General features: G+C 34.8%; 1 protein-coding gene across 3 annotated transcripts in view; it reads left to right on the top strand.

Moving 5' to 3' along the window:
- The window catches only part of LOC134527641 (RNA polymerase-associated protein CTR9 homolog), a 118,366-nt gene that overhangs the window by 35,220 nt on the left and 66,556 nt on the right, over positions 1–16,590 (top strand). For all 3 annotated transcript variants that reach the window (XM_063360502.1, XM_063360503.1, XM_063360504.1), the window contains exons 11-13: positions 324–686; positions 6,862–7,010; positions 11,905–12,021. In XM_063360502.1, coding sequence (XP_063216572.1) covers positions 324–686; positions 6,862–7,010; positions 11,905–12,021 — 629 coding nt within the window. The remainder of the gene's footprint in view (positions 1–323; positions 687–6,861; positions 7,011–11,904; positions 12,022–16,590) is intronic.

The raw sequence follows: 16,590 nt of genomic DNA, 5'->3' as shown, positions 1-16,590 counted from the left end.
AACTGTAATTTAAAATAACATAAATATTGTATCATAAAATTAGTTATTTCCGAATATGGAAAGTTATTGATACATTATTCACTTTTTACAAATAATTAAATTACAGACAAATTTTTTTATGAACATTGTTTTGCCTTCATAACCTCTTTATCCTCTCATTTGCCCTTCACCATTTATTTATAATAGTTTTTTGAGAAGAAATGTCCACTATTTCTGTTTTTGCACGGCATTGTTCTGATTAGCTTTATTTGAGAACTTTACTATAAGGTATCGGTAGCACTAGTTTTAACAGTGTGGTTAAGTATGGGGTGTGCGTGTGGCAGGCTACCTGCGGCTGGGCTGCATGGCGCGCGACAAGGGCCAGATCTACGAGGCGTCCGACTGGTTCAAGGAGGCCATCAACATCAACAACGAGCACCCCGACGCGTGGTCCCTGCTGGGGAACCTCCACCTCGCCAAGATGGAGTGGGGGCCGGGCCAGAAGAAGTTTGAGCGCGTCCTCAAGAACCCAGTGACGTCGGCCGACGCCTACGCCCTGGTCGCCCTCGGCAACGTGTGGCTGCAGACGCTGCACCAGCCGACACGCGACCGCGAGCGCGAGAAGCGTCACCAGGACCGCGCGCTCGCGCTGTACAAGCAGGTGTTGCGCAATGACCCCCGCAACATCTGGGCTGCCAATGGCATAGGTCTGTGCACCCCCCTGACTATGGTCCTTACACTTTCCAATCTTTGCTATTTGTCTTTCTCTATTCAAAATATGTTATCAATCGGAAAACACGCAAGACAGACCATGATTAACACTTTTACCGAAACCCCGGTCTCACAGACCGCTAGGAAATTGTACATCTTAATGTTGGCAACACTAGTGGGACGTCTCGGGTCCACCTCCCTAGTACCTTTTCCCCACCCTCCCCTCCTACTGCTGACACATCCTTTGTTCAGTTTGAGTGCGGCACTTGACCATGACTGAGCCCTAATCGTAAACAAACCGGTCTCCCTGACCGACGGTTTCTGTAAGTGTAGTGGTGACGTGCGGTCACACAGACCGAGGGTTTCTGTTTATGTTTGAACTGATTTCTTTTTTTAGTTTTTAGTTACGTTGTAAGATTTAAAGTAGTGTGTATAACATTTTTAGGCTGAATCTGTGTGCAAGATATTGTTTTGTACTATGGATGAGGATCAGGGTAGTAGTAATCAAAACCGACCCCGAAGACGTTTGGACCTAGTGATCCACGGTTTGGTGATATTATACGAGATTTGTTGCATAATGCTGTCCCTGATGATGAAACAAGCAGTGTAAGTGAAGTGGACGACTCCGACGAAGATCCCGACTTCATTTTACCAGGGCGCGAAGGACAAGTTATAGATGCCAGTTCTGAGGAAGAAGATGAAATTATGTTAGAAGAGGATGCTTCGAACGAACCAATAGTGGATCAAGCTAATCAAGCTGTAAGAGAAGTCTTTTTCATTGAAAGAACTAAGAAGACTGAGCTGGTAGTGCCAAACGCAGGGACCAACAAGCCACCACCCCGAAACGTGAGAACACCCGCTAGGAACATTATTAGGGGCTTACCTGGATTACAAGCACGAGGTAGAACACTCGGAAACCAACCAAGCAAAAAAGAGGTATGGCAGCTATTGTTTGATGACGTAATTATGAACATGATCCTGGTAAACACCAACATAAAACTTGAAGCCGTGAGAGCTGGTTTGTCAGTTACGACTAAAAAAAACAACTATAGAGATACAGACATTGAGGAGCTCAATGCTCTAATTGGATTATTGCTGGCATCATCAGTTTTATCTTCAAATGAAGAGAAAATAACTTCTGTATTTACAAAAGATCCTTACTGTAGACCGATTTATTCAGCGACTATGTCCATCAAACTATTCGAGATACTTCTAATGTGTCTACGCTTCGATGATTTTAGAACACGTAATCAAAGAAGAGTAACAGACAAAGCTGCTCCTATATCTGAAATATTTGGAAATTTAATTGAAAACTGCAAAAGATCGTACTCAGTATCTTCTGAGGTAACAATTGATGAGATGCTCGTACCTTTTCGAGGGCGGTGCGGGTTTAAGGTGTTTATGCAAAAAAAACCTAAGAAATATGGAATCTAAGTCATGTGTCTATGTGATGCTAAAACCTCCTATCTTCTAAATGCTTACATCTACACTGGAAAGAGTTCTGATTCCGTGGGACTGAGTGAGACAGAAAAACCCTTGCCATACCAACTCAATCTGTAGTAAGACTTTGTAAACCGATCGTAAACAGTAACAAAAACGTTACTGCAGATAATTGGTTTAGCTCACTTGAAGTTGTAGATGAGTTACTGAAAAGAAAACTCACTTACGTCGGCACAGTACGAAAAAACAAGAAGGCTATCCCAGAAGTATTTCTACAAGATCCTGTACGTCCAGTTGGCTCATCATTGTATGGATTTAGAGACAGAATTACTTTACTGAGCTATGTGCCAAAGAAAAACCGAGCTGTTATCCTCATTTCATCGATGCATCATTCAACTGAAACAAACGAGAATAAACGCAAGCCTGAGATAATAGCACATTATAATGCAACTAAATGTGGAGTTGACATCATGGACATGAAGTGTGCTATCTATTCTTCGAGCCGGCGAACAAGAAGATGGCCAGTAGCAATGTTCTACAGAATGCTGAATATTGGTTCCGTGAATTCGTTCATCCTGTACATAAGCTACAAGAACTCTTCTCTTCTGACACGATTCGAGTTCATAAAACAGTTGAGTTTTGAGCTCATCAAACCCCATCTTCAAAAAAGGTTCTCTCTTCCAAGTCTTCAACGAACCCTGAAAGAAGACATCAGAAGAGTGCTTGGAAATGACGTGCCAGCCGAAGAACGTAGAGGCAAGGGAGAAGGAGACGAAGCTGACGCTGGACCGAGTGACAAAATGGAGAAGAGGAAAACCTGCAGTACGTGCCCAAGTGCAAAGAAAAGGAAGACAGCCTACAAGTGCATACTTTTTTCAAAGGCTATCTGTCTGGAGTGCAGTAGAAAACTTTGCTTGGAATGTGCAAAGGAAGTCATCTCCTAATCAGGTGATGTTTTTATTTTCTTTGAACATTTGAAAAACATTTGAAAATTCATTGAACATTCTAAAACATAATATTTTGATCTTATAATGATTTTTTTCATACGAAATAAATGTAGTTTTTGGCTCAATTGGTTTTATTCTTTCAATAAACACAATTTTTCATACTATATAGGGTAATTACCATTAAAACCTAATGGAATCATGGGTTATATTATATTGAGGTCTGACAGACCGGGGGTTTCGGTTAGTGGTGTGAGGCCTAGGGTTTCGGTAAAAGTGTTAAAGCTCGGTCTTACATACAATGTGATTTTTTTTTGCATTTACTTTTTTTAAGGGCTATTTCTAAAATGTTTACTCAATACCGCTTTTGCATTGGTAGTTCTGCCACAGATATTTTCAACACATAGTCTTTGTAATTGTCATCACTTTTGTGGCTTTGTAGTTTTTACACCCATTGTATTACACTTAGTAAATATCGGTTGTAAATATTTTTGGCAGAAGAAATGGAAGGGAAATATTGAGTTAAAATTTTAGAAATTGCCTTTAAATAAAAAATATGGTGGGGAAAAAAAAATTCTGGAATGTGATATCGAGCCTGTTGAATTTAATTGTCAGAAATGACTGCCAGAATGTTGAGACTAGATGGAACGCACTTTAGTTTCTTTTTTCTTTACTTGGGCTTATGTATGTCTTGTGGGCAGCTAGGTCATTGAAGATGGTTGACACTCAGCCTCACAATTAAAGTGAACTGATCAAAGAATTGGTCATAGCCATGGGTGATTGTTAGGGACAAGATTATATGGTTTATTGCGATTAAACTGAAATAACCCCATTGAAAGCATGTTAAAATGTATAACATCAAAATGCACGTAAATACACTATTTATTACCGAATTGCAAGTTAATAAACCATTTAGCTCTAAAATCATGTACTCAGTCAGCAATTTGACAAAACTTAACTCAAAATATAAAATTTTTATCTTTTATTATAATAAATTCATTCAATGTAATTTATTTAGCTTGAATTTGTACCAATATCTATCTATAAACAAAATACTTTGGAAAAAATAATATTTAAGTATTTGATCTTGTATCAACACATTTAACACAAGTAACAAATTCACATTTATGACTAGCCTGAATCTTTGTGTACCAGTTGTTGGCACATGTGCCTTATGCTCAACAATTGACAAAAGTTCTGCCTATTTGGTTCATTGTCCTGGCTCACCCTAGTGTAAGTTACTGGGTGGGGTGGGGGAGAATAGTCTGATAAGCTCGGGAGGGTTTCCCCAGTGGGGAATTCCCTGTAAATGGCTATCCCTGATTCCCAACAGATCTTGAGAGGATGAGAGTCCAGTAGCTGGTTCCCTCTTATTCCGACTTTGGTTGAAAGTACTGGGGTCGGCTGAAACCTGTTGGGCGCTGAGAAGAATACAGCGTATTGAACTCGAGAGTGTTTCGAATGAGGGAAGTGTGTAGGTTCCTGGCTTTGATTGAGGGGTCATCATGCCCCTGCCTTGATAGGAGAACGGCATCTGTTGATTTTGGCTATTTACAGCTTTTCCACTTGTTGTTGGTAGTGGCTGGGCTGTATCTTTGTCTTTTTTGTGATGCAGGCTGGGTCAGAAAACCGATAAGGTTTAACAGTTTATAAAATGTTGTTTGTCTGAAATTAGGAAGTTCAGGGTCGTCGTTAACACACCGTAGCACTTTGTTCAGCGTAGGTGGTTCATTTGCGAAGAAATAACTATGCACTTTACGCCTAATAGCCGTCTTCACAAAATCATCACAAGTTTTGATAACAGGATACTCACGTTTCCTTTTCTTCCCGGGAGTTTTTAATGTCCCAGTGTCCTGTAATTCTTTCCTTGCATGAAGCACACTGCTCTTCGAAACACCCGTAAATTCCGCAGTTAAACTCACAATATCGTTCACACGACAATCCGGATATTAGTCTGAAAATGTTTTAAAAACATTCAACACAATAGTTTTCTGTGCATTTTTCAAAGGCTTTCCCATTCTGTGCTTTTTAAAACTTGGTCCGGCGTCAGCCATAACAAACAGTGCGCGCGCGAATCTGAAATACAACTGTTGCGCTGGGCATCAACTGTACACTGTACACACGGCGTCTGCTAACATAATTGTAAGTAAATACTTGCTGACACATTAAACTGTATTGGATATTAATAGTGAAATGCTATAATGGTATATAACAACAATTGTTATAAAAAAGGCAGTGTAAAAATACTTACAAATGGTATGTAACCAAGGGACTATTTCTTGCGCACGAATAATATGCGCGGCGGCCAATAGCCAATGAAAATGTTTGTTTACAAGAGGCTTTGTTTTTTCCAAAACTCAGGTAATAGTGAACGGAGAATAGAATATCTTATATTTATATTTATTTGCAAAACTCATCAACATTTGTAACAAGTATGAATAGTGCTGGTTATTTACTAAGATGATAATCAGGATGTGTCACAAGAAACTGTCAGGGTAAGAAACATTTTAAGAATCGCAGGTGCACCACTGGTTAAGCAAGGCTCCAGTTTGTTCCACAAAGACACTGAGCACTTACATATAGGTATTTCAAAGAATTGTTTCTTTTTGTTTAGGGTTTAAGCAGGAAAAATGCAAGGTTGACCAGTACAGTCTATGCGCAAAATCTGCCAGGCACTGGTGTGGGTTTAGTAAACTATATAAATAAAGCTGCAGCATATTTAACATTCACCTTTTACAAAAAATTATGAAATTGAAATGTTCTTATATTTTTTGGTAAACATTAGGCTTAAGCGAATACTATTTTTTTCATGGAAATCATATTTGGAATTGAATATCACAATATTAACGAAGGTCTAATATATTTCTAAACAAATTTTAACATACAGGGAAATTTTTGTTTTCACACTTCACACAGGTGTCCAAGAAAAATTGATCCAAAATACAGTAAAATAGAAAAGAGAGGAATATGCATGGAACCATAAAAAAAGATATAAAATGTAGGAAAAGTACAAAAACCCTGCATACAGTAAAATTTGAATTTTGAAAGTAGTTTTGTTAATATTTATAATTTTAAATCACAGATTTGTTAAATATAAAAACAATGTATATGAATAATATTACAGAAAACAAATCTAATTTCCCAGTAAATCATCTTAGCCTCAAAAGTTATAATTTTTTTTTGTGATGAGTCCCACTTGGTGTAAGGATATCTAATGGTAACAAATAATTAAAAAAATATATATTTACTAGTTGCAGTACCCGGCGGGGCCCGGGCTGAACGTAGGGTAATATATTGTCCGTGAGTTAGAGCAAAATGGATAGCGCTGTATGACAGTGTGGTGGACATAGAGAAATGACACAAATGCTTGTTTGTATGTCTATGACCTATGATTTTCTGTTTAACCATGGGGTTCGGGTGGACGGTTTAGACGTTAATGCTCTGCAGCGCCACCTAGTGGCAAGTTATAACAAAATGGATATCGCAAAAATATTCTGTGTTCAAATATCTACGTATGCCAATATAATGGTGACCGGTTGAACGGTTCAGAAGTTGATGCACTGGAGCACCATCTAGCAGGGAGTTACCAAAAAAGGATAGCAATCTTAGAATCGAAAGGCATCTCAGGATCGTTGACATCTTATGTTCAATGGCATCTTTGATTCTAGTAAAAACTGTAAATTTTTGTGTTGTGTGTTTCATGAGTTTCATGAACCTGTTGTTGAGAACAGTGGTGACGACTCGTGGTATGTGTCTCTTCACGGCTGCATGCGTTGCTGCTGCGCAGGGGCCGTGCTCGCTCACAAGGGCTGTGTGAACGAGGCCCGGGACATCTTTGCTCAGGTGCGCGAGGCCACCGCAGAGTTTTGCGATGTGTGGCTCAACATTGCGCACATATACGTCGAGCAGAAGCAGTACGTCAGCGCAATACAGATGGTACGTCCTGTTTAGTTGATAGATATGCTGTTAACTTACGATGTGAATTCTGAGTTAAAACTACCGATAGCTCCAAATGAAATAGGTATGGTTATTGCTATTAAGGTAAACCAATTAATTAAAATTTTTGTTTGACCTTTGTGTTGGGAAAAGTTACTATTAATTGCTGAGTAACTGAGGTAAATTTAGTTTCTGAAAATATTTGGTGATAAAATGTAATTGACTAATGCAAGTATTTTCTGATTAAAATTTTGTTCAAGAAATATGAACATTTTATAGTTCTTTTATAGGAAGGCTATTCGGGTAGCCTATATTTGGTTGTGAATGGAATACAAACAAAATAATTATAAAAAAATATTAAGTATTTCTTTTTGTAATATTTAATTATTATTTAAATTTGAAACTTGCTATCCATCTTAAATATGTGATCAGTAAACATTCATTAAATAAAACTTCATTTTGAAATGTATAGGAAAATTTTTTCCAACAGCCTTTCCTTTCATTTGGGCTGTGCGGGGTCCTTAAATTGGGGCATATTTTCAGGCTAACTATGATTTTCTTCTCATCGAGTGATTTCCTATAAGTTTTGAGATTTTTTAGGGTTACTTACGTAAAGAGTTTTGAAGTGAAACTTCTTTGCTGAGGGGGCAACAGTTTTCTAGCGTTACAAAAATTCTGATTGCATGAGGGGTAATAGCTAGGTATGTGGTGGGGGAACCGGTAGAGGAGGGGAAAATTAGATACGTGGTGGGGGAACCAGTAGGGAAGATGACAGGAAAAGATATAAGTGACGCAGCATACTTGAACACTTGCACACTTGCACTCTTGCCATCTTACTCACTCGTGCACTTTCGCACTTGCCCACTCACGCTTTCAAGCATTCGCACCCTAGTCCACTCACACCCTCGTGCACTTGCATACTTGCATGTGCATGGTTGTTTCTGGGGCGTGGTGCGTCGAGCTATCCCCACTTCGGTGCTGTTGGTACAGTCGGTGATCACTGAAGCAGCCTTGGGTGGGCTTCATGTGGTGGCGTGCGGCTCAGGTTGAACCCTGCCATGCTGCAGGGATAGGCGGGTCACGGTGGTAGGCTCCCGCCAGAGCCTGATGCCACGCCGACTTGCTGCATCTAGTAAGGGAGTATTTGGGAATAGGACAACACAACGGGGTTTGAGCTTATTGTTGTGCACCGTGCCATGGGCCATATTCACAAGAAAATATTGTTGTTTCATGAACATTTTATTATTTTATTTACCTGTATAAATCAGTATTACTAAACAGTGTTATGTAAGTGTTGTTTTAGCTGTGTAACTAAATATTTTTGCTGGTATAGTGCTTCTTACACTTTAGTTAAACATGGGTAGTTATTTCTTACAAATTATTATTTGATTGACTAAATCACACACCGTATTATAGTTACGAGCCCATGCGCATGTAAATATGTTAAGTCCAACTAAGATGTATGAATATTTCTTGATCGGAATGCAGCTTTGGGTGACTGTGGCTCAACAAAGTATCATTGAGCTAGGTCGTATGCCATGCTGTCACTTTCACACGCCAGATACCTACCTCAGACTACACACGTCCATATGGACAATTATGTAGTTAAGTTCTATAAATTACTTATTATTGGCAAGCTTCTAGTTTCAGAATGATTTAAAATCAAATTTAATTGTACTTCGCACAAGTTGGTTTTAAAATTACTAGAAAGAACTTTTACTCCTTGTTTTATTTAAAGAATACACAATTTATTTGTGTGAGAAAGAATTATTTCAATTGAGATCATACTTGCATCCTTACTATTCTCAATTATTATCTCTTGTTCTATAAAAAAATACAAATAATTTTTCTCCATCTATACCTAATAAGAAAGAAGTTTCAGTACTGTCGCACGTGAAGTCCATGCACACATTTTTAAAATTTTTTTCTATACATTCAACATTGTAAATTTAAAGAAGTTAATACATAAAAAAACAGATATTAACACATATTTTCAGAGATATAACTAACAGTCACATGACTAGCTTACCATTTTTTCTCAAAAAGATAATCAGTTAAATAGTTACAACTATATTAGAACTGTCAACGAACTGATAAAAGCTCTATACTGTGGCCTAGACCAAGGCCACAACCTATTCTGGGTCATATTTTTTATAGTTTAGTTTATGTTACACTATGTATTTAGTCTGTAATTGGTTTTATTGTAAGTTTTAATATTTATTTATGGCAGAAGTCTTTTAAGATTGTAGATATTTAAATCTTTATTTTTTAAATTTTTTGTGGTTAGTAAGTTGCGATCAATCGAATTGCCGTGGTGAGCGCATGAGAAACTATTTGTGTGAGCTTGGGTCAGTGCCGATAGTGCTGCAATATTTTCAGAGGCCTGACATATGGCAATAGTGTGGCCGAAGATTAAAAAAAAAAAAAAAAAAAAAAGAAAAGGCATGTGACATGAACGAGGTGTCTGCTTGGAGCGGAGAGGGAGTTGAATTAGGGCCGGGGAGCTGTGAACATGCGGGCGAAAAGGCCTGTTCACGCGAGCAAGTAGTCGCCGGTAGTGTGCGGTGACGTCTTCAGCCATGGCAGTAGCGTAGATGGTTAAGGTGTTTGTTGCCTTTCAACATCTTGGCAATGCATGCTGGGGGCATATGCATTTTGGAAGAGAAACTGTAAGTTACAATATTTTAATTTTATATTGCTCTTTTTAACTTTACCCGGGAGCTGATGGACAGCAGTGCAACAGGTGGGATGTTTTAACTTTTCCCGATTGAAACTCATTGTCAAAAGCAGGAGAAACGCCACGATGAGAATCACATCAATGTTTCAATTTCAAATTGCTGTGGAATTTTAGGCAATTATGATTTATAACAGACTTGTGTCATTTTGGTACCTGCACGAGCCCCTTTTGATTGGAGAACTTTTAGCTCCCATTTTCTGCGTGTTTAAAAGTTTTGAAATGGGTTAAGCTGTCTGAAGATTTATTATTTAAAAAATAAAAACAAAAATTTTTTGTACCAAAGTCAATGCAATATACGTAGAACTGAAGGCAAATAGTTTGTATAAAACTTTTGATATTTTGCATTTAAGTATTATGTTGTTTGTATTTGCTTTTTATTTTGGTTATTGATATAGCTTTATTGTATATTTATTGTTATTATTGTATATGGTCTTATTTCTGTATATCTGTGTATATATTTGTGTTTTATGTTGTTATAAACTTTTTTGTTTGTTTCTGTATTTTGTATTTTAGTTTTTTTTCCGTGCCCTCCATAAAAGCGTCATAGCTGTTGGTAGGCATGTTATAAATGAAAATAAATAAATAAATTAATAAATAAATAAATAGATAAAAGATTTATACTGATAAGAGTTCTGGCTGATTTTTAGGAAATCAATTTTATATATGCAAAATATTTATTTATTGTTTTTATGAGGTGCTGCTTTCTTTTTGCCTTTTAGTATTAAAGAAAGTTTTGTAATATGTATGTATTTGTATTTCAGAGATACATAATTTAAAAAAAAAATATTATGAATCATCATTTTAATGACCTTGTTATTGACTTTTTTGCTATGTAGATGACTTATGGTAGCAGCCATTTGGAGTTTAGGTATTTGTATATCATCATGAGTTATTTTGAATAAACCTGTGCATGATATAAATGAACTGAAAATTGGTGTAATTGGTAAAAGTTTAGTGTGTACTTGGTACCTCGCAGTTATCTTTAATATTATTTATTTCAATCTTTGTATTTAGGACTGTCAGGGAAGTTGTGATGTTTTGGAATCGTACTTAGCTCGAGAGTTTAGCAACTTGTTTTATGTATGCGCAACTCCTGACAGAGAGCGACGAAGTTGTGCACCACTGCGGGTCAGCAGGTCAAAGGTAATTTGACCAGCAGCGAAAGCCACATACGTGACTGTAAATTAAGGCACAATGCTGTGCCTCCAACAAATTACCTGAAGGAAATTTGAATTGATCTAGTAGATAACTTTTGGATAAATTTAAGAAATATGGATTCTTGTTATTTTGACATGCTATGACATAAATTTAAGGTAGATAATACAAAGCTACAGTTTGATGCATTCACTAAACCCCCCTCCCCCCTTCTGCATTCCTGCTTCCCTTAGCAAAGTAACTGCCATTTGTGATGTTTCTTGACAGCTTAATCAATTATCTTCCCCCCTCCTTCCTGTGGTTTAAAAAGGAGGGGTAAGGAGGGAAGGGCCACTTCGCAGTGAAAGAAAACATTTCCCCTTTTACCCTAGCATGCATACAATGGATAGATAAAGAAAGTATCATGTTAAGCTTCTCATATTTTCCTACACCTTAGTTTAAAACAAACCAAAAAATAAAAGCCATAAGTGTTTGACAAAAAATAATATTTAAGAAAATAAATAAAATAAATTATCTCAATAATTAAACAAATAAAGAAGATTTGATAATCTTAGAAATACGTACATCTACTTAAACTACAGCTTCAAGTTTCTCATGGTATATTATTTACCAACCGACTATCCAAAAAATGTATGTTTCTGAAGTAACAGACAGTAATGAAATGCTGCCATCTGCTTATCTCTACATTATTTGCTTCACATATTCTGCCTCTAAAGTTTGACTTGAAGACATAGCCTTAATTTTCACATCAAAACTTGAACTTTGTTTAAAAAATTAGAATTTGACCTCAACAGTGTGAACTAACTTATCAATGTTAAGTAAATAATCCGGGAAATAACACTTTGGAAATATATGGGTCTTATTTTTACTTCTTTTAATTAGTCCACATTTCTATGGGGGGGAAGGGGGGGGGGGGGGCAAATAATAAAGGTTTTTAGCACCGTGTAGCGTGTACCTCTTACCCTTGCCACGCCATTGACGGGAGCCGATGTTTTGTCACAGTACGAGAACTGCTTCCGCAAGTTCTACAAGTACCACCACGTGGAGGTGCTGCAGTACCTGGCCCGGGCCTACTTCAAGGCCGGCAAGCTGAAGGAGGCCAAGATGACGCTGCTCAAGGTCAGTGCTGGCTGCCACAAGGTCCGCCCTCCTCCTCCTTCTCTGCCCGTCCCAGCACAACGCTTCATCTGCCCGGGGATGTAGTAGGCTCCTGCGAGTACTGGTTTTCTTTCTTTCCAATTTAATTTATAATCGAATATCACAGTATTCACAAATATAGAAAATTTTTCTGATAAAATTTATATGTACAGTGAAATTTTCTTTGACTTATTTCACAGGAGTCAAATAAAAATTAATCAAAAATACAGTAAAATAAAAAAAAACACAGCTCCATAATAAAGAGATGTAGAATGAAGGAAATAAAAAAAAATAAAACATGGCAATGCATTTTCTTAAACCAATAACTTTGAAATTTGAAAGTGATGTTTGTTAAATATAAAAACAGTGTAATGATATTGCTGCAGAAAATTTCTCAATTAATTTCTCAATAAATCATAACCTTATACATGTTATATGTATTTATTAAATAATTTTTTCTATGAATGAGTTTTAGATGGTTAAGGCCCATCTATTTTTAACAAATAATTATATATATAATATATAAAATTTTAAATGTCAAATCAAATATCAAACTATTAGGCCTGTGCGAATATCATTATTTTTTATTTCAAATCAAATATGAATATGAATATCAAATTATTCGTGAATACAAATATTGTACTCAAATAGTATGATAGAGAATTAGAATCCCATTAAAAATTTTATTTTCTTGTCACATAACAACTTCTGGAGAATTAGGCAAATAATACTAAAGTGAAAGGCTGTTTAAGTTAGTGAGATACAATAATTATATGCAAAATGTATGTTCAAATATTTAAATTATGAAATAATTGTTTTCATTTTAATTATGCAGTTAACCTAACCTACCTAACTTTCAGTTCTGTTCCTATTCACCTTATTTTCCACAAATTGCTACTCTACATATTGATCCAGAAAATTTTTGTTAACCACAAAGTACCGTGAAATCTATTGCAATATATTTTACAAAAAACTTCAATATTTTTTTAAATTGCTGTATTTCCAAATTAGTGATTGAATGAGCTCATATTTACACATTTAAGTCCTAGTTATTTACAAATTTTTGTTGTTAACGGCAGCCAGATAAATTGTATTTTAGTTCAGCAATATTATGAACAAAATTTTGCCAATTTCACCTGGAATCTTAAACCATTATTTACGTTTTTTAAATATTTTTTTGTCATAACATCTGATTTGTTAGATATATGTACAGCAAATAAGCTGCTACTGTATCACATGATGTTAAATTTAAATTTTTACTCCATGGTTGATGATGTTTGTTTATTTTTGCCTTTCTGGTGCGTGTGACAAAAATAATACAAATAATATATTGTTTTCAAGTTTGAAATGACAAATAATCCATGTTTTGAATTGTTTACACAATTTTTCCATTACTGTTTAGCGAGACAGTAGCGAAAAAAAACAAAAAAAACTTCCAATCCTTGTTACATGTTTAAAAAATTTCTTATTGTTTATGTTTTTGATTATGAAGTGCCATTAAATCAAAAAGGGGTACTTATATTGCACTAATGTCTTGATCTCAGCAGTGAACGTAAGCAAACAAATATTCGTTATTTCAAAGTGTGAATAGTCAAGATCGAATTGAATACAAGTAGTTTAGTATTAGTATTCAAAAATTCAAATATTTGCACATGCCTACAAATGATTCATGAATATTAAATATCAAATTATTCTCGAATATTGAATATTTTTTGAATACTCGCAGACTCCTAGATATTAGTTATAGCTTGGAATTTAGGGCAGTTCTGATGCCTTTTCCAATACAAATTCCTGAAACCCCGATACCTCTACCTATAGCCCTATGCTACCACCAGTACCTTATACTATAATCAACATTTGTAATTTCTGGACAACACACCATATGAATACATAAACATTAAACATAATTTTTATTAAATATGTTGGAGCATTTCATTTTTTTTTATAAATCTAAATGAAGCAAGTTCGTTGAAAATAGTGAATCTTTTATTTAGTTTGTAAACATAATCATTTCCTTTTAATTAAAGTTAATCAGTGCTTAAGTTGATAATTTTTAAGTTTTTCTTTTAAAAATGTAATTAAAATAATTCAGTTGAAATAAAAATAAATATTATGAAAACTATGATGAATAAATATAATCAGTATTTAATATAAAATCAAAGATTTGAAATTATTTTTCTCAATATCTCGTTACCTCTGCCATAGTACATTACCATAGCGTTTAATATCGGCCGATATTCAATACCATTATTGGGTATCAGAACAGCCCTATTGCTATTGGTAATATATTGTGTAAATATAACCTTAAAGAAGTTAAGGCCTATTACGTATTACAAATGTTAAAGAAAACGTATCACACAAACATATATCTTATATTTAGGGGCAAGTGTTGGATAGCAATGAAACCATAATAATATTGAAGTACACCACATAAAACCAAAATGCAAAGAAAAATATTATGTACAAAAATTATTTTTTCTATATATACTTGAAATAAAAAAAAATTTAATAAATCTTAACTATCAGAAAATAAAATAAAAGCACAAATGTCATTAAAGGCCACCAGAGAATCTTTACACAGAAATGTGTAAGGAACTTGGGTTTTTTAATATTTCATGTAGATATTTTTTTCCATATAAATAGTATTGTAATTATGAGACAGTTACAAATGTTAAAATTATAATTTGAAATTATGTCGGCACCAGAAAGAAATTAAAATGATGCAATCCATGAAATCATTTTTTTTGCTGCTAATAAAGTTATGTAGGTTTAGTAGTTCTAATAACATAGCCTCTTGTTTTGGTACAGAAATTGTGATATACACCACAAGTTCAGTAATTTGATACATGTTTGCGCAATATTAGTGACATGTTAACGTTCATAAAAATAAAAACAAAAATAACGAAACCTGAAATTTTACTCAATGAAATTGGTAAAAATATAGCATTCAATCAAAATATTATAATACGTACTTATATCATTGTTTCAAAAATATAATTTTCGAATTTATATGTGTCATCTTGTTTGATTTTAATATTTTTATCACTTTAGTACACAGTGATTTTTTTGTATGCTAGAAAGTTATTAAAGAATGCCCAAGTCTTGGCATGCCAATAATGGCCCACTGGCTGTGGGTGGGGGCCGGAAATATTAGAATCTTGCTATAGATGCTATTTTTTTGCTAATTTACATTTTAAATGCTACTTTTTTTTTCTGATTTCCAACATAATTTCTATTTTAGCTAATTTTCTAAATAAATGCTTTTTTTCAGCTAAATTAGTTTAAAATGTACAATGTTTGTAAAAAAAAATCCTATATAAAATGTCATGTAACTGCTATATATTTTAATTTTTAATATTAACTGGCTTTGTAATATGAACAATAAAATTAAGCAAAACCCTAAAAAACTTTGGAATTATGTTGAAATAATGAGAAAGGGTTATAGTCAGCATCCCTCATTTAAAATTAATGACTGAATTACGGATAATAATAATTTAATTGCAAATTGCTTTGCTGAATATTTTTCAAGTGTCTATGTAACTACAAAAAACATAAATAACCAATATATTTCCCCTTGTAGTTCATACAATATCCCTATGTCTAATATCTCTATTAGTCTAGTCCTATGGAGTATAAAAACCTTAAAATCTACATTGTCCACAGGACCTGATAACATACCAAATTTTATTATCAAAGGTTGCTCCTTAATACTTGCTCCTCTCTTACAGCATATATATAATTTCAGTATTGTAAATAGCATCTACCCCGACAAATGGAAAATTACCAAGGTTATTCCTGTACACAAAAAGGGCCTATATCCCTTTTAAATGGATTTGCCAAAATATTTGATAAAATAATATTTAAACACTTAGCGTTTAATGTAAATAATAGATTGTCCGATTCATAGCATGGGTTCAGAACAGGTAAATCAACCATGACAAACTTAGTCTCTTTTCTTAATCCCATTTATTCTGAAGTCATCACAGGTGGTCAAGTAGATGTTTGTTACTTTGATTTAGCTAAAGCATTCGACACGGTTAATCATCAAATACTACTAAGCAAATGTTCCAAAATTGGGCTAAGTGATAAATATATATCATGGTTAACAAGCTATTTAAATAACAGAAACTTTTATGTTTCAGTACAGAATATAAATTCAGATCTCCACCCAACTCCTTCTGGAGTCCCTCAAGGTGGCACACCATCTCCTTTACTGTTCAATATTTACATTGATGATATCTGGATTAAAGAACTCAGTTGGCACTCTTTTTGCTGATGACTTAAAGATATATAGAAAAATCACTTCATATCATGACAGATATCTACTACAATGTGATATTACAGAAATTGCTAAATGGTGCACAAATTATTTGGTCAATCTAAACATGGAAAAAACTGCTATCATTACCTTCTCTAGAAAAATCTACCAGTTGCAGTATGAATACAAACTTGATAACTCACCTATTACAAAATCTCAACATGTCAAAGACCTAGGAATTTTACTTGATCAAAAACTATTTTTTCATCTTCACATTGAAAACGTTATCTCGG

Source organism: Bacillus rossius, chromosome 1, assembly GCF_032445375.1.
Source record: "Bacillus rossius redtenbacheri isolate Brsri chromosome 1, Brsri_v3, whole genome shotgun sequence".
NCBI lineage: Eukaryota > Metazoa > Arthropoda > Insecta > Phasmatodea > Bacillidae > Bacillus > Bacillus rossius.
The sequence above is the reverse complement of the archived record's forward strand: the minus strand, read 5'-3'. Positions and strand labels throughout refer to the sequence as shown.